The following is a 19,454-nucleotide window of genomic DNA, read 5'->3' on the forward strand; positions in this document are numbered from 1 at the left end:
TAACGTTTCCCTGTAAAAAGTTTAATCTGCTTTATGGGTATAGATACAACCCTACTCTAGCCAACTAAAGACACATATTTAACCACAGCAAACTCGCTAAAGTAATTAACTATTAATTAGCTAGCTAACCAAAAGATAAAATCTGCATTTCGAACGGGAGCGCGTACGTTCCCATGACAACCGGTTAACCTGTTAAGGGTAGGCAGTAGGGCCAAAATAAAACAAGTTCGCGGAAGTTGGTAATTGTTGTAACGTCACCAGCTATCACACTTTTTCAGAAAACTAGCACAGAAAACGAAACGATTCATCAAGAGCATGATCAAGAACGCGTTGTAACAGTAATCAAGTAGTCTTGTTAAGTGTTGCTAAGTATGTTTACTAACTGGGGAACCTGGCTTGGAATAGCAAACGAAAATGGCAAAGGTAAACAAGAAGGCGAATGTGCTATAGCTGTAAATGAAGACAACACTGAAGAAACAAACAAACAGGCCACCGAAGCTGAAGGAGCTCAGACCTCTAGTGCTGTGAAGAAGGATGCTGAGTCAACTCAGCTTATTCAGAAAGCCAAGGGTTTCAGTGGTAAGTGTGATAAAGTTGATCAATTGAAATTGTAAACTTTGTCCTAGGCTACTGGTACGAGTGATCTGCGCTTCCTGTGTTTGGATCCGTAACCTGAGATGTCTTGTATGTCGAGGTTATAGCTAATCTTAGTTGAATGTGCTTCTTTACAGGCCTAATTTATAATTTCGCCAGCAATGCCTCAAAGAAACTTTCTGAATCTGTGGTTGAAACAGCACAAACGCTGAAGAAAAGTGTGGAGGAGGGGAAGATTAATGGGATTATTGATCAGGTAAACATCATTATCTCTCTGTTTTAAATGGAATGATTTTATCTATCTCTTTACCTCTTTAGAGGTTTGGCCAGTGTCATGAAATATATTTCTTCTGCAGACTATTTTGGGTGATTTCCAGAAAGAACAAGAAAGGTTTGTTCAGCAGAACAAAGCGAAAAGGTCCTGTAAGTAGTGAATATTGTGTTTCTTCATTTATTCAGTGTGTATGCATTAAGTGCAGTCCAGCCCTTAGTATTTGAAAAGTTCTACAGTTTTTGTTCTTCAGGCTCTCTGCTTCAGCACATTACACATCAGTGTAAAATAAAAACATGGATGTTGCATCAGAGTGCTGTGTTTCAGCTTCAGCTCATCTTCACAAGACAGATGTTTCTCTGGTCAGACTTCTGCTTTGTCTCCTGCTGATTTGACATTATCAGCATTGTCTGTGCTTTGCGTACCAGCTACTGTTGATATGTCTGTAATGGATGAAAGCCAGTCATGTAGTATCGATTATATTATTATATATTATATTAAGTAGAGAGCCTGAAGGAACAAAAGTGTAACTGTATCAATACTTTACCATCTGTACTCTACATGATGTGGAAGTGCGTCACATCACAACACAGTAACTACAGACTAGTCTTCATTGTTCTAGCTGATGCGGTGCCACCGTGGGTTGGTTATAATGACGAAGACACTATACAGCAACAGATTTTATCTCTGTCAGCTGTAAGTATTCCTCTTCATACGGCATTTTCTCTCTTTGATTCAGAAGAAATAAATCACGCCTCAAAATAATAGAAATAATATCAAAAATTGACTTGCCTTTATTTGATGACAGGACAAAAGAAATTTTTTGCGAGATCCTCCTGCTGGGGTGCAATTTCACTTTGACTTTGAGCAAATGTATCCAGTCGCCATGGTGATGCTGGAGGAAGACGAGCTCCTCAGGAAGATGCGCTTCCATCTGGTCCCCAAACAGTGAGAATGTTTTGACACTGAATTATTACTTTGCCCTCTGTTTTCATCATGTGCATCCCCACATAGGAGTGTGTTTATTAAAAACAAAAATATTCAATGGCATCCCACCACTGAGGCAACGACCTTCTTTTTAGGGTGAAAGAGGACGTCTTCTGGAAGAATTATTTCTACCGTGTATCACTGATAAAACAGTCGGCTCAGCTCACAGCTCTAGCAGCACAACAGGCTTCTGAGAAGAGAGACATGAACAAAGGTCATGAAGAGCATAGTTTAAAAGGTACAATCTACTGTGTAGTGGAAAACTGTAAGATGTGTGTTTATGTTCTTAACAGGAAGTAAATAATTCTACCTTCAGCTTAGATTGTCTTTTTACTTTTAATATACTTAAGAGACAATGTTAAAATTGATTTTTGCAGATGTAGTTAAACAGAAATCTCCCCCTGCCATAAGAAGTCCCAAACCAAAGTCCAGTGAGGTGAGACACCTCTTAAACTCATAAACTGAATAATAAATAGAATGTTTACCATAAAGCAGATATTTAATTGAAATGAGTGTAGTTATAATCTGACTTCCTTCCTTTCGCTTCTGTAATGACAGGATGAGGAGATCTCCACCAGCCCGCCTGTTTCTGAATTTGTCAGCGATGCCTTTGACTCGTGCAAGATAAATGAGGACGACCTACGCAGAGAAATGGAACAGCTGGTTCTGGACAAGAGGGAACATCCAAGCACACAACAGCGTACGTCTTTTGGTTGAACTGGGTTATAGTGTAATAAGTAGAGTTTCTCAGAGTTCAGTGAGTGACTCAACTTTTTTTTTTTTTTTAAATGTCCAGAGGAGACTGCAGAGTGGGAGAGAGAGTTGCAAGAGGAACTTCAGGAGTACGACGTCCTGGCTGATACTGAGAACAATGATGACAACTGGGACAGAGAGATTGAAGAGATGCTAAAGGGGGACAGCTAGAGCAGGCCCCATCAGCATTAGCTTTTTGAAAGACACCTTTAAATTCAGAAACGGCACCTGACCAGAGGTTTTCCTCACTGTGAACAGATAAATTACAATGCTGGGCTTTTTAAAAAGCTCTCATAACTGAGAATGACCTCTGAATTACCTCTGAATATGATTAACTCTTATACTCTTATTTCTGTGGCCTTAATAGTTCTAAAACTTGTCCACAAATGTTAAGTGTCGTCTCGTGCAGCTAATAGAGGAGGAGAAAGACGAATGAGATTTAAAGTAGGAAAGTGTAGCGTCTGCTGAACTGCAGCCAGTGTCAGTAACAGGTTAATGCTAAGATGCAGCAAAAGAAGCATCCGATAGTGAACGAACTGACTGAACAATGTGTTACACAGGGACATCGACTGTATGAAGTTTGCTTACATTGGCAAAAAACTTCTGGAATTCCATTCCAGACCAAAGGATGCTGTAGCAGCAAAACCAGTGAGGATATTGACTTGAGCAAGGATGCATTGTATTGCTCAAGAAGTGAACTGTTCATTTGGGACAGTGAGGAATGTGCTGCCTTCTTTTAAGTGTTACATTTTCTTTAACATAAAACAAATGTGAAGTGTCAAATCGTAGCCTATATACTTTAGCTCTACCTCTACAGGTGCTACTTTTCTGCTGCAATGATTCCATAAAGCAAATCAAGTGATATTTCTTTTTGTCCCTATCTGTACGTGTTTGTTGAACCTATAACGATTTGTATAGATTAAACTGATGGTGTCCTAATGTAATCCTTTGTCTTTTGTGTTTGTACTGTGTGCGCATTGTCACATTTATGTAAAACATTTAAACCTCTTTATCGATGTCTAACAGCATTTTACGACACATCTAGTCTTTTGTCTGTCCAAATAGGCAGCACAGTCCTGTTGCTGACAGATTAAAGGGAACCAGGTGTTGGTGACAGTATGAGTGCTCTTTATTGCTGGACTTGACACGAAAACAACAACAACCTTGCTCCTTCATTCATATCAGACACTATAACAGTAAACTACACAATATATACTCCAAGTAAACACAAGTCTGGTAATGTAATACACAGGTAGCGCTGCACTCATGCTGTAACTACTGTATATTTCACTTTATATACAGGCACGCTTGAGATACAGTTTTTAACACACAGCCACTTTTTAAAGTTATACAAAAGTGATCATAGGAAGATAGATCGATATTTCAGCCTGTCAAACTACTGTTAATATATAGAAGTTGCAAAATGGAAAAACATAAAAGTCAGAAAAAATACCAGCTTTTTAAGGATGTACACACAGTGCAAGACGAACGTAAAATACAAATAGAATGCCAGTTGGTGTTATTTGGACTGTCCTGTGTGCAAGGCATTTTAACTGAGGCTGTGTGTGGCAGGTTTTTTTTTAAGTAAGTGTTAGAAACTGTTGTCTTAGTGCATAAAAAGTTGTAATACTCTGCTACAGTTCATGACACTATTGCTGTTTTATGCATGGCTGCTTCAGCAGTCTTTTGTTCAGCGTCACAGTATTAAAAAGGCAGTTTCCATGCTCTGCAGTATGCTCGGTGGCCAAAGTTTGTTGTTAAATCACTACCAATTTTAAGTATACTGTAAAACAGCTTGAAAAAAGTATTTCTTAAAGGCCTCACACGCCCAGACAGATAGCTTCAATTATATTCTGTCTGATTATACCTCTGCTCAGGTTGTAGTTAGAGCTATGCTGAGAAATGCACCAAACTGTGTGCTAATGAGAATAAAAGGTCTAAACTGGCTGAACATTAGATGAAATGATGCTAATATGGGAGCGAGAGAGATGTCAACCAATATACTGTGTACACATGGTGTGTATAGGACTGGGAACAGGTCTAATCAGGCAATGTGATGTTTAATATTAGGTAAGAGTTTTAAATAGTTCCTACATTCTTTTAGCCTGTTCGAGCTCTTTGTTCATATTTATCAGCCACTTGTTTATTGATTGTTGATGGTTAAGTGTCCCCATGCTCATTAACCTCATTACCAGCCCAGCAAGAGATGGCACAGTTAGTGGCCAGCAAAGAAAATCAAATCTCAAGATAGTAATGATTCAAATGGTGTGTTGGTGGAAATCAAAAGGGAGCTAAGTGAACGTTGGAATTAAGCAAGTGGCCAAACACCAACTCTGATGGTCTCATGCTGTTCTGTATCTGCTAGACAACTTAATGAGGCGATAATATTTGACTTTGTTACATTGTTTCTGTTGAGTCTGTGATAATTATCATCATCATCATCCTGTTACTCAAATTGAACTGACTGTAGGTTACTGGAAGTCACAGTAGTAGTTGGACCGACAAACAGACAAACAGTGGTAAAGTTTAGTTCTTGCACAGGATTTAAATAAATACAATAAAAACTGCTACATTGGAGTATCATGCAAGTGCAACTGAATTATGGAGCAATAATAGATTACCTAATTTTGATTTAATAGACATCAATTAGATTAAGGCATTCAACAGAAGTGGGATCTGGTCATTAGAAATAAACAGACTGAACATATAAGAATCATAATGGCCTGTAAACTGAGAGGATACTCATACAGTACATATGACATATGACATTTTCATGTCATTTCACTTCAGACTACATGGCTGCATTACAGTCTAAGCACAATAGTATATTTCAAATACCACAGATTTCAAGTTACTTGAATCTAATTATAATGCAGTGCCAAGTGAGATGAAACAAAACTCTTTGGTTCTTTCACTGTAATACTTTGACTTCTCTTTACAATAATACATATGCTGTAGGTCAGAATAACACATTGGAAATTCAGAAGTGGTTCAGAAATCCTGAAATTATCTCATCAGCTTTGGTCAAATGGAGAGTTGAACAGTTCAATCAGTACAGTATCTTGGTGTCGGACTGGAACGCAGCAGAAAACTAAGCTATGCTGCGTTTTTCCTTGATAACAGTTAATGTCATCACACTGAATAAATAAATAACTCAGCAGGAAACAGACAGTGCTACAGTGTTTGTCTAAGACAAAAAGTATAAAACAAAGGCAGGGCTGTGGAACATAGAGGACAAACCATGCCCACCATGTATGTGTGTGTGAGTGAGTGATTGTGAGGTTGTGTGTGCTCAAAGGTGAATTGGAGTCGTTGTCAGCTATACACAGAAGAGTAGCTGGCTAATGGAGTGTGTGGCAAGTGGGAGATGTTGGCGACCATGTTTATGTCAGTCCAATTTCCTCCAGCACGCTGCGTGGGGTCTCTGCTTCCTGTGGAGGGAGAGAGAAGAGCTCCAGTGAAGTGCTCTGCGAGATACCCACCACATAGTCATCACAGCAGGTGTCAACAGTAACTACTGCATTACTCTCACACACACTCTCTCACACACACACACACACACACACACACACACACACACACACACACACACACACACACACACACTGTGGTACCATGTTTTTTCTAGTGTATTGTCACTATCTTAGCAGCACTAGTGGTGGGCAGAGTAATTCAGTTAAAGCTGCACTGATCAACATTTTTGACATTCATATTTTATCAAAATGAAGCTAGTAACTTGCTGCAAGGAACCAGCAAATCTTTGGGCTGCGATGCTGCAACCGAATGCAGGTGAAAATTTCATATAAACATTAATCAAATAAATCAACAAATGTGTGGAGTGCATTTCATCATTCACTGTGTGCAGAAGCAGGAACGAGTGTAGCCTCACTTGAATGCGTGCTCTATGTAAACGAAGGCCCATGTATTGCCTTTTAGCACCACCATTAGTCAAAAACTGCACAGAGCACCTTTAAAGCTGCATGAATCAATCATTTTGAGATTGCCTTGAGTCTAATTGATACATGTCAAGTAAAGAGGTGGCTTAAAATTAGTGCTATATTTGTGTATATGTGCACAGACATCAGTACAAGATGGAAGACAGATGACCATAAACATGTGCATCTTCATCAGTTGACCAAACATCACCCAATTATTTGATATATGCTGAATTTTTTTAATCCATGTGTGGAAAGACATACAGTAGACATGGGAAACATGAGAGCTGGTGACGTGCGACAGAAAGAAGGAGAAGCACTTACTTTGGCATCCTAAAACAAGGTTCAGCGCAAAGTAAAGAGAGGAGTTGCATCAGAGCAGTGAGACAGAAACCTTGTTTTATGGTGAGAGGAGAGAAACAACCCACTTCTGAAGTTTCATTTCATTTTCAGCATAAAATGTTCAACCCAGATCTTGAAGCATAAACTATGCATTATTCACCAATAACAGACTTTTCACTTTCAGGGTAGATTTTAGTGGAATGAAAAATCCCTTGTCACATTATGTAGGCTCTTCCTCTGCAGAGCAAATGGAGCTTAGCACCATTTAGTGGTGAGGTTATCGAGTTTGTGTGCTGGGAAAAATAAATCACTAACATTGTTAACTTTAAAACCATTAAATCATATCAAAGAAAGACACTTAACTGACAGAATTATAAACTATTTATTAACTATTATTTACATTGATCAAATGTCCTCAATCACAATGGTCCACTAATGCAATATGTCTTTATTAGTAGGACACAAATGTCAGATCATTTTAAACATTTTTTAAGTGCTTTGTCAGTGTGCAACGATGAGAGATTTATTATGTGCGGGCTTAATTGTTTCGAGTTTGTTTAAATGTAAAATTACGATTAAGATGAAGCCAAGAGCGCTTGGTTAATCAGTGCAAAATCTGAGCAAATATTTCTTTAGTATTAATTCCACTGCTATTACTTACCGTAACAGTGGGTGTTTATAATTTATTTAAATAGAAAATAATCAGTGACAATAAATAATTTTAAAAAATGTAAAAATAACTGAGCTTTTGACGGGACATACGTTAAAAGTCAGGTCACGTAGTGTGTGCTTTGTTTTATACTTCTATAGTCACAATAACAAATCCTACAAATCACAGCAAGGGGAAAACCTAAAAGTCAAATACATATGATCTGAACTGAGACAATACAGACAAAGCTGACACATTTCAAAAGGGACGCGATAAAGGAGCAGGTACCAAACAAGACATGCGTTCACTTCTCACCCATGGCTGACGTGAAGTGAGTTCTGTCACAAAAACAACAAAAATATGAAATGTAAAACTATCAGGATGGAAACCTCTTTAAACTAAGAATAATGAAAGTGTGAATGTGATGAGCTTTAAGTGTGTTTATGTAACATCAGAATTCATTCAATGATTATTTTTTGAGATCAAAAACAACAAAAATTGTATCTTTACCAAAAAGTACTGTGTACTTGAACACATTTAGAAATGTGTGCACATGTTCTACAACCTGTGCTACAGGGGGCAGACTTCCCCCACATATTATAAGCAGCTAAAGCATAAATGGAAATCAAACAGCGAAGACTTTAAAGAACATTCATCTTAATAAGCTACTTGTTACTACTTGTTCTCTAGTTTAACACAAGTCTGGGGTTTAAAGTGATGCTTTTCAATTCACCTAATTCAATAGATAAGATTTTCTTTCCAATTTTAACTAGTTTAAAAATATTTAGTAAATTGGAATTGCTGGAATTGATAGTTGAACTACAACATAGTATTGTGCTAAGTTTCAACTTTCACTCCTGACGCTAGAGAAACATTCTTAAAGGGCAACTTCACCAGTTTTCAACTGACTTCCTACAGCTGTAGTTGGAGAAGTAAAGGTGTATGAGCAGCAAACTTTACCTTCCCAAAATTTAAACTGCTCCCCGTTTCTAGCTGAAAAAACAGATAAAATTGTGACATCAAGACAGTATCTGAAGTCGTTTTTCACATCAGATTTCCTCAAGTTGTTGCTCATACTATGGAGGTTGCAGACTTCGTAGACCTGCTCCCCAAGATGAGGTCATCAATATTTTAATGTAGGAAATCAAATGTAACCTTAATATAATATACGTACATTCCCCAAACACTAGTATTAACTGAGGCTAGTTGAAAAAACAAACAGACAAACAAACAAAAAAACTGTGAAGTTGCCCCTAAAAACTCACATTTGTAAGTTTCACTTATTAGATTTCTTTGCAGCCTCCAGGCCACAGGCTGTGACTGAAAGGCCCAACAGAAATCTAGTAAGTGGATCTTTAGTTTAAAAAAAGGTTTCATATCACACATGACTTGCTGTTTTACAGTGATAATGAAAAGAGGTGCTCAAGTGGTGCAATGAAACCAACAGTAAGAGGACCAGTGACAGGCATGTAACAATACATTGCCACAAAATATATTATGACTTATGACTACATTTAAAGTGAAAGATTTTCCAGTGTTAACCTATAAGTTGGCCTAAATTGTGTCATGATTCACTATAGTTTCTAATTTACTTCTACTGCTGTGACAACATTGTACCATGACTGTCACGTACCAACTGAACAGTGAATTATTGTGACACCCCAAACCAATGACAATGACAGGTGCTCAGAGGGCAGAGACAAAGGTGCCAGGCACTGAGGAGCTCAGCATGCAGGGTGGATAGCGGCAGCAGCAGCAGCAGCAGCAGCAGCGGCAGCAACAGCAACGATGGCAGCCAATCAGTAAACAGGCACATTAAAGTACTCATGACGGGGCTGGGGGAGAGAAATGCACAGAGCTTAGAAAAACCACAACCTGAGTGGTAACAAACACCTCAGTCAGACTCACACAAATGACATGCAGGAGACAGAGCAGCAGGCAGGAGGTATCACTTAAAGACTCACTACTTTTTCTAGTAAGGGGACATATACAGCAATAGTATATGTTGAATTTTTGGGAAAATATTTACCACTAGTGTTGTATAGGATGAATTTCAAGCTAGAGGAAGCAGGTAGTTAGCTTGATGTAGTATGAATTGTGGAAGTAAGGGAAATAAACCAACATAACATAAACATAACAATGCCAATTTGTGGTTTAACGGGCAGTTACGTGCTGCCAGGAAGTCACTTCAATCAGACCTGCACATAACCCCCCATTAAACAACAAGTCCTCATTTTTACATTTCACTAGATATAGGTATTGATTGGTGTCATTTTACCTTTGGACAGAGCAAAGCTGGCCGATTCCCCATGCTTCCAGTGGACAGACTAAACTAACTAACCAAACCATCTCTGACCCCTTTTTTTTTTCGTACAGAGCTGAGAGTGGTATCAATTTTCTCATCTGAGGCTTGGCAAGGAAGCAAATAAGTATATTTTATATAAGAGTTGGCCCAAGCGAACAAACTCACAGTAGATTTAAATCATTAGCTTTGAAGTATGCTAAACAGAGCTTAGCTAGTAACTGTGGAAGTAAAGGCATCCACAGTTGTGTGACCCTAAGGAAAGGGAAAATTCAGTACAATGCCCCCATAAGAAAAAACATTTAACATTTAATTTTGAGTGAGAAGTTGTAAACAGTAGTATAACAGTGTGTTGTTTAAATTACAACATCTTAATTCTGTGACTGCAAGTTTTATGCAGCCTACAGAAATGAAATGATATACAACACTGGGGAATGTGGACAGTGTCACTGAAATGTTACACATAAATGAAAAACACAGACCAAGACAGACTTTGTTCTCAGTACAAACACATACTGTCGGCTGTGGAAACACCAGGAACATCGTCTTAACCAGCACAAACTGAGCTACAGACAGACTGAGACTAGTTCTGACTATAGGGCTCTAGTGGTACACAGGGCCACAGACACTGAGTATTCACCTCCACGGGCCTAATTCTGGAAAAGACCAGAAGTCTCAGGGGCCATATTTGGGACCGTCACACCTGTGAGGCAGACATCTTTGTAAGAACATAAAATAAGCAGAACGAAGCACCACTGGTCGACTCAGGTGAAGGTATAATGTCTCTGAGACCTACAGCATCTGCACATCTACAGTATGTGCTCTGGGACCAGGAGATTAACCATGCACCACCACAATAACGGTGACCTCTTCGTGGGGATGTCTCTGCTCAATTTATCTCTGATGTCTCTGATGATGGAGAGCTGAACTGAGCTGGAAATCTTCTGAGGCATCATTATTCCAAAAGAATATCTGCTTGCTGGCACCAAAGTAATGGCCAGCTCCTGAAAAATGTTTCATTAAAGGCTTATTAAAATAGCTTTACCTAAATCCCCCGTGGTATGTTTTCAGTCTAATTACACCACTATGTGCTAATGCTTTAAAGCTAGAGGCACTAAATCCAAATATGCCACAACGTGACCCCTATATTACTCTAACCAAGCTGTTTTATATCCACTAGCCCATATGCTGTTAAAAATTTCTGCAAGATCATTTTTGTTCTCCACCATAAACCTGAAAACAGACTTTTAGTGTTTATCATTTTCTCTACCACTTGTTAGTAACTGGACAAATGAGAAAATTCTTAATGTCACCATCTGTGTTTTTGAATTTGCAACTGATTATTAAATGACACTGACAAGGAGTTTGTTGAATGAAGTGTTTTTCCATGTGTCTGCCTGCAGCATCTCAAGTAGCAGAGACATTTTTAAATTTGATCTCACTGCTCTCCTGATTATGAATTTACAAAGATGAATTTAGGTCCTGAACTGTTTATAGTTTAAAAAATCTATTATTTTCTTTGGTCTACAAATAGTGCTTACTTTTTTTGCTGCGGATGTTGTCTGTATTGTAACATCCCACAAAACGACCAAAACCATCAATGAACTAATCCTACTAACTATTGTAGTGTAATCAAGGACTGACAGTGTGTTTCTCCACACAGCTTCTATCCATAGTTAATCTGCAGCTGAAAATAGTTGCCAAGCAGTGCATCGTTTACTTCTGCTTGTGTACAAAGGATAACAGAGCCGTTTTAAAAATTACATATTCAAAAACAATGAAACTGCATTTGTAAGCCATTTTGAAATGTGCATCCTCTCTAAGAAGCAATGAGACTAACACTGAGGTTGAGTACATCAGATAGGCTAATAAAGTTAGAGAAAACAGAAACAGATGAAGGCATGGTGCGTTCTGGTCTTCAACACAATATAGAGTATGATCATCTTGTCCTTAAATGTGTTTGCACTAATTAGAAGATGATAGATGTGTAAAATAGTCACTTTAGTCATATAGCACCATGTAAAAAAAAACAACTCCTGAATCAATTTAAGTACAAGTACATGAAAAATACTGTGGTAACGTAGTGTTATTGTTCAGAAATTATTAACATTTCATTCAGTGCTGTTAGTATAAGCAGGCTAGTTTTCACACAGGCAGCATTGCTCGTTCACTTTAAATTACAGTTACAGTCAAAATTCTAATTTTCTGTCACTAAAATTACCAATGCTATGTAACAATGTGAAGATAATCCAAATTCAACCAAACTCCAAAGTGTTGGATTATGCTGCCTGTTCGTAAAACACAGAGTACTCAGGCATGTTCTAAACATTCAAGTTTCAGTTCATGCCCGTTATGACTCTGACACTGTGCCATGTACTGTTTTTTTTAACTCAGAGTTATAAGACAGTCAGGCTGAAACATGTGCATGCAGGTAGAAGTTCACGCCACGCAGTACTGGAAACCCATGCTGACTGACCGCACCAGTCAAGTAGTTACCAATTGTTTGGATGGACACATGGATGGACTCTAGGCACATTACAAGATCTCCTCATTTGGCAAACTTCCCCAGTCTTCACTCTGGCTCTACAAATACAGAATTGAGCTGGTCAGAGGCCTCTTTCTTGACTAAACTTGGCTTGGTACGCATGACGTTTTCACTCCATTTCTTCCAATGTGAGAAAAAAAGCTAAATGATTTTGAATAGGTACCTGTATGGAAGGCTACACTTGGTTAGAAGTTATCACAAGCCTTTTAGGATCACAGTACTTGTACAGTATGTTCTTTGCAGTACTGGTACCTGATGGTCCTGCTAACTTTAAATCAATGAAAAGCTGCACAGTTTGTCCTTGAGGATTATAAACTTGGCTGGACAGCAGCTGCCTCACAGCTTATTACAACGGGCCACAATCAAGCTTTCTAATGCTTCTCAATTTTACTGCTCACTTCATTACTTACTTTAGGCTCCTGTGTGTTCTCTTTGTTTTTGTAACATAAGTAAAATTTCATAAAAAAAAAAAGTCAGGGTAACTTTTAGGCTTTGGTGGCCACATTTTACCAGAATTGTGTCTTACTGGTGTAGCAATACGATGAAAGACTTAGGTCCAAACTGTACACAGTTAAGACAGATGTATTAAACATCAGTGATAGGACCAATCATAAGTTTGTATAGGCACTACAATAATTCAATATAAAGGGCTTCACATATGTGGATAATTACAGTTTTGGAAACTTTAGCCCATGAAGTACCTGTACTTTAATTGAATGTTTCCATTTTATGTTACTTTTAATTTATCTTCACAATGTTTTTTGTTTACTATTATGTAAGGCTGAGCGATATGAAAACTATTTCTATCACAATAATTTTTTTCATATCAGTGGATATTGATATTAACCTCAATTAAAGTTCAATTACCATTTCTGCCAAGCTTAAAGCCTCTCTTTGACTCCCAAGTGAGTTTAACTGTGCTTACTGGTATTACATCTTTTGCTATCACATGTCTGCTGTCACTGTGTCTCTTTGTTTTTGTGCTGTACCTCTAAGAAAAAAAGAGTTTTGAAATTGTTGTTCATTAATAAGGGTCCAACATTTTAGATTTCTACAGAAACCTAATCTATGAGGTACATGTGGAACAAATCTGGACTAGACGTGTCCTTGTCCAAGTACATTTAACATTTCTGTACACTTTCATACAGCTCTGCTGTCACCTCTGCAATGTTTTTTTCAGAAATTCTATGACTGCAGAGTAAAGATATTTGAATTATATGTTTAAGTCTTTGGCTTTGATATATGACATAACTCAAGTGATGTATAGCCTTTTTGTCTAGTGTAATTTACTGAGTGCTACTAAGTGCTCTGCTGAATGTGCTTATGATCAGAACCATGATGGCACTGACACAGAACCTTTGCACCTGTTTTTCACTCTATATGACATGTTAATGTAGGCTTGGCATGTTTGTGTGGTCTCAGCAGTGCACATAATGAAGCTTTGGTTCTGGGCAGCCACCTGAACTTCTTTTATATTACCCATCAACCAAGACCACATAGATTGTTTATGTGAAATTTCAAAGTGTAGACTTGAACTATCTTAGCAATAAGAGTTTAGATAGTTTTGTTACTACATATTGTATATGTCTGGCTTTAGAAGTAACCAAAAAAGGTTATTAATTTCTAAAATTCTCCAGTAATAACACATTTCAGAATTGAAATTCACTGCAGTTTTCTGTCACTAACAGATGTACACTCCTCAAGGAATGTAAGAATTAAGCATGTGTATTCTCTGATAATACAGTCTACTAACAATTTACTAGGGTGAGATACGGCTGAAGTAGAGATATTAGTTAGTTCAACATCATTACAAAGCAGAAAAACATCCCAGCAACCTCAATATGTATGGTGTGCTCCTGATACTCGAAATATTGCTGTTACTGGCATGTTGTTGCTGCTAATATTACACCTGAATCTACAGGACATCTAAGGTTACCGTTCTAATACTACAACTAGGACTATTTGTGTTTTTAAAAACTGTACCTGCAAACAGGCGCATCTGAAAGTCTATATTCTGTAAATCACAATAGTAGAGAATAAACGGGCAAAAAAATAAATACATGTATGTCAAAGGAAATCAAGAGAAACATCAGGCAAGCTAAATAGAAGACAAAGCACTGTGACATCAATGACAAGAAAAGCACAACAAACAAAATGAGAAAGATTTCATATATCAACTGAGGATTATACTCATGCAAAATCAGAACCGAAACAGAGTAGGACAAATAAAACAGAAAACGTCCACATTCAAAACTCCTAGAGGGTAATGTATTTACAGCAATTCAAGTTAAGAGTAAAACTGTAGAGACATGGTTCACATTTCTTTAAGTCAGTGTAAATTAACCAATGTGATGTAACCAGAGCAGCATTAAATTAGAGATTTGCATGAAAAAATACCTCCAATAACTCAAAGTACTACTGCTGTAGTAAAAACTAAATAAAAACACATTAACAATCCTCTGCAGTGAAACAGTCCAGTCATCATTTAAGGACTAGAGTATACCCAATCATGTCTTTCTGGAGTAATTAGTAACATTTACAAAGGCTTAATAATTTAGGTGCATTCGAAGTATTTAATATTTTAGAATATTTGTATGTACCTTGTCACCTACATTTTTCCTACAACATCTTTTACATGATCCCTGGAGAACATAATTTGCTGTTAGCTTCCCTGACAATGGTTGTTATGGTTGCCACCACATACGTAATAGTCCCTGATTTGGGAGGGGCTTTGGGAGGGTTTGGCTCTTACCTTATACACATGCGATTGATGCATAAAAAACTGAGTAGTAATACCTAATACTGCAAAGTAGTTTTTAAGGTTTAGTACTACAATTCATCTGACTGAATATACACAATTCTGTCTATAATTATAATCAGAAAAACAGTACTGTACTTCACTTCTCTGACTCTTTCTATTCCAACTTACTTTGATATAAAGGATCAGCACGTTCATAATGAACAGAGAAGGTACAGAACTACTAAAGTGTGAAAAAAACACCATCTGACAACTTTAGTTTAAACAGCAGGATATAACAGAACGTATTTCACTATTTTCTGATGTTTTTATAGAAAAATTACTATTCAGTGATGTGAGGAAATAATCGATCACAATTGTTGAATGCAAAATGAGACTTGCTGTATGTTGAAATGTTAGTTGCAACACTTGCACTGCCGGATCTCTTCTTTCCCCTCTCAATAACATTTTATACTTCAAACCGTAAACTCATTCACCATAAACAGCGTACACATCAAACTGGTGTGGTCTCTGGTGAATAAAAAAATATTTCCAGTGGAGGTCCTGAGGCTCAGTAAGCTGTGAGTATATCAGAGATGTGCAAATCTGACCTCTGACACTTGATATTACCATCTCTACTCACTAAAGACAATATATCAAAAATATAATAAAATAAAGAAGTTGAAATTAAATGTCTGTGACCTTTAATGTCCCCTTAAAATCCTAACGCCTCCACCAATACGGGATCTTGTTCTTCGCTACAATTACTACTCTTCTGCTATAGGCTGCTTTATGGTGCTCTCTCTTTATTAAGAAGCTACGAGTTATGCCCAGTCATTACCCTGTCGTCTTTATTATTCTATTTTCACTCTCATTTCATTCAATTTCTTACCTCCTGTAGAAGGTCAGCCTGCTCAATGGCCTTTAATACATTCTTTTTGGATGTCTCCTGAGCTTCACCACCCAACAGGAATTCATCCAAAATGAAGTAGGCCTTCTCAAAGTTGAAAATGATGTCCAGCTCACAAACCTGTTGAGCACAAGTCAAAAAACACTTACTACAAACGACCAGTACTCTACAAACAACATGTAGCAAATCTACCTCAACATAAATACACAACATATACAATAATATGAAAAGTGGGGAGACTAAATAAACGCACACTGCCAAAGTATTTGTCCAACAGCTCCACGTATCTGTGGATGATCTCCAGTGTGATGAGCTCATTGTCCTGGTCCTCTATTGCGCAGCAGAAGTACAAGCTGGCATATCTGCAACAAAACAGCAAGTCAGCATTTCAGAAAGCATGTTTCACTCTGAAAACTTCTGCATTAACCTGAGAAAAAGTATAAGTAGAGCTGCCTTTATGCATTTTTATCAATTAAATAGGATATATACACAATCTCCCTGTCCACATCATAGTGCTGAGAGAGCAATTCTCTTTTATTGTTAAGGATGCTGTTTACTGTGTATTCTGTATTCATTAAAGACTGGAGCCGGATGCAGAAGACTGTATTAGGTAAGTCTCATTCTGCCATGGGTCTTTATCCTGGATAATCCCAAAGGCATTCTTTAAGCATGTGATGAGTGGCTAATAAAGGAGCTGGTCAGTTGATCCCTTACAACCAGCAAAAAGGCACAATGGACCAGTTTGTAGAGATTAGAAACAGGCATACAGTACATAAATTTCAAACTCAACAGCTTTGAATTCTATTGCCATTACTTTCCATTACTTGATCGACCCCTTTCTTTGAATTCTTTATTGTTCCTGCTCCATTTTTGCCTGCCGTTTGTGCAAATGAATGCATGTCAGAGCCAAGAAACACAATGGATTCAGTTCATTTGTTTAGTTGTCTTTGGCAGAGAAGTGAAACAGCACTTTTACTGTGGCTCACTAATGCAGCAAGAAAGCAGCTAGTCATGGCAAGAGGACGTTATGGTCAAATCTTTTAAAGGAAACATACACTTAATATTGGTCTTTATGCTGACAGCCTTGTGACACCGTTAAATACCATGTTCTTGTTGGGCTACATATGTTTTTTGTCTCTTTTGTGAAGCACTTTGTAACATAGCTTTAGAAAAGTGCTCTATAAATAAATGTATTAAAATGTAATATTATGTTAAATGTGTTCACAAAGCCTGATAATCAGTGAAATAATAAAATCACAAATGTTGAATGCAAAATGAGACTTGCTATATGTTGAAATGGTAGCTGCTACACTCTGGATCTCTCCACAACCCATAACCATTTCATATCTCAAACTGTAAACTCATACACCATAAAAAGCCTACACACCAAACAGCAGCAACAGGTGTGGTCTCTGGTGACTAAAAAACAAAACAGAAAAAAAGCAAATCTGACCTCTGACACTTGACATTTCTACCTCTTCTCACTAAAGGCAGTAAATCAAAAAAGCAACAGAAAAGTTAGATTTTTTTATGTCTGTGACCTTTAATGTCTCCTAGTAATCAAAAATTAATAACATCTCCATTAATACTGAATCATGCTCTCAGCTTTTCAGCTAATTACTACTCGTGGTCCCTTTTCCATCCTTTGCTGTTGGACGCTATCTCTTTATTGAGACAGCTAAAACACTGTTAGTTATGCATAATTATGGAGAAATTATGTATTTTGTACTACAGTGCAACTAGACCCAGAGACAACAGTCCTAATCACATGTATGACACTTTTCCGACTTAAATGGATACAATAAGCATCAACTAAATTGTTGTATGCAAAAGAAGCATGAAACTACACATGAAACCACAAATAATTAACAAAAATGGCAAAATAATTATCTAAAACTATGTAAATTTAACAGGTTAACAAACATTCTAGTTGAGCAACGATACAAAGTCGCTGACTGGTCAGCACCTGAAACTCTGTTTGTCTGTCCCTGTCACCCGGGTTCACCAGTCTGCCTGCCGTCCGTTGGCATAGCAACAGGATATAATGAGGCAAAATTAATGCTCTTTCTTGTTGTAGTCTGAGTGCAGCCATGATGTCTTCACCGTTGACCAGCATCTATGATAGACAGGTCTGTGACTTGCCATGTGAAGCACTAAGATTTCTATTCTGCGAGTGTTCATCCAGAAAACATTTTCAACATTTTACCCACCTCTTATATACAATCTTGAGGTCTCTCCACTCAAGAAAGCTGCACATTTTGGGCTTTCGAGCCAGGACCGTCTGCACCAGCTCTCTAGTGATCTTCTTTTTCTCCTTATCAGACAGAGGCACGTACCATTTCTGAAGCCTGAGCTTGCCTTGTCGACTGAACAGAAGCATGAACTGCATCTGAAATGAAGAAATGAGAGGGAACAGAGGGGCTGTGAAACAAAACCACTGATGACAGGAAGTAGGTGGTTAAACACACTGGCATAGAGGGACAAAAAGCCTGAAAAGGACACCTCTTGTCACTTCTGTATGTGGCGCAGTTAGGAGCCAGGAGGATTTGGTCAAGTTAAGACAAACTGAGGAAATGACTCCTACTGCTCTACTAAATGTTAGGGTTGCAGCAGACATTACGAAGAGGAAATTTAATTTCAATCAGCTCAATCTAACTCAGGAAATTGCTACAGATCTACGTGACAAAAACAGGAAAGCTACATTAGTTGTTGAGCTATTTATGTGGCTAGTTCCAGTCTGCTGCCATGTGTTGTAGAAAAGCTGCACACCATTTCACTAAAGGTTCAAATTCAACCCGATTTTCCACGTTTTCAGATCCAGATATACTGAAACAATTCATATAAACACGTTGTGGTTAATTTACGAGCCAGCTCAGACCAGTTAAGGTTACACCATAAACATGACTTGGTTAAATTAACGTTCCCATTTCGCCTTCACCGTTATCAACACAGTCTAACGGAAGTGTCGCCAAAAACGTTATTTAGGTTAGCGTTACCCTGTTCTGCCACAACCGAGCCCGTTTTGGAAACAACATACAACCCAGTGTGTCTGTATATTTTAATTAAAAAGAACAAATACTGAATTTCTTTGAACTACTTACCTTAAATAACAACTCTGTGTTCCCCTGTTCAGAAATGAGCCTCCCAACGCCACCCTGAAACACGGACAGTTGGTATCCAACATCTGATTGGTCGAGGCGGCGCTCATCGCCTTTCTCATTGGCTGACATTTTTTGGTAGTTCCCGCCCTTTCGACGCTTTAACTCAATGTGTGAATGTAATTGGCTTCTGCCATCATCAATCACATGGCAACAACACGGCTGGTCACGCCTATTAAGACGTCACAATCGGAAGCGGTAGCTGCATGTTTAAATAGAGGCGGAATCACCGAGAATGGTGTTTAGTATTATGTAAAGAGGGACTAGACAC

General features: G+C 38.0%; 2 protein-coding genes across 4 annotated transcripts; one reads left to right on the top strand and one right to left on the bottom strand.

The window, feature by feature from the left end:
- Window positions 1-219: 219 nt before the first annotated feature.
- LOC113152370 (synapse-associated protein 1) lies at window positions 220-3,549 on the top strand. The gene is made up of 9 exons (XM_026345584.2): window positions 220-579; window positions 732-850; window positions 951-1,017; window positions 1,488-1,561; window positions 1,674-1,813; window positions 1,948-2,090; window positions 2,230-2,288; window positions 2,411-2,552; window positions 2,649-3,549. The coding sequence occupies exons 1-9, from the start codon at window positions 372-374 to the stop codon at window positions 2,774-2,776; spliced, it is 1,080 nt and encodes a 359-aa protein (XP_026201369.1). The 5' UTR covers window positions 220-371; the 3' UTR covers window positions 2,777-3,549.
- Window positions 3,550-3,712: 163 nt separating this feature from the next.
- LOC113152372 (AP-1 complex subunit sigma-2) lies at window positions 3,713-19,193 on the bottom strand. 3 transcript variants are annotated; one of them, XM_026345587.1, is made up of 6 exons: window positions 19,127-19,193; window positions 18,236-18,414; window positions 16,279-16,387; window positions 16,008-16,145; window positions 12,330-12,416; window positions 6,043-7,869 (listed from the first exon to the last, which is right to left on the bottom strand). In XM_026345587.1, exons 2-5 carry the CDS (start codon window positions 18,412-18,414, stop codon window positions 12,369-12,371), a joined length of 474 nt encoding a protein of 157 aa, XP_026201372.1. In that variant the 5' UTR covers window positions 19,127-19,193; the 3' UTR covers window positions 6,043-7,869; window positions 12,330-12,368. The 3 variants fall into 3 exon arrangements, with proteins under 3 accessions (XP_026201371.1, XP_026201372.1, XP_026201373.1); XM_026345586.1 differs by lacking the exons at window positions 6,043-7,869; window positions 12,330-12,416 and adding an exon at window positions 3,713-6,036; XM_026345588.1 differs by lacking the exon at window positions 12,330-12,416 and having other exon boundaries at window positions 6,043-9,366.
- Window positions 19,194-19,454: the final 261 nt, after the last annotated feature.

The sequence above is a fragment of the Anabas testudineus genome, chromosome 4 (assembly GCF_900324465.2).
Source record: "Anabas testudineus chromosome 4, fAnaTes1.2, whole genome shotgun sequence".
NCBI classification, from domain to species: Eukaryota; Metazoa; Chordata; class Actinopteri; order Anabantiformes; family Anabantidae; genus Anabas; species Anabas testudineus.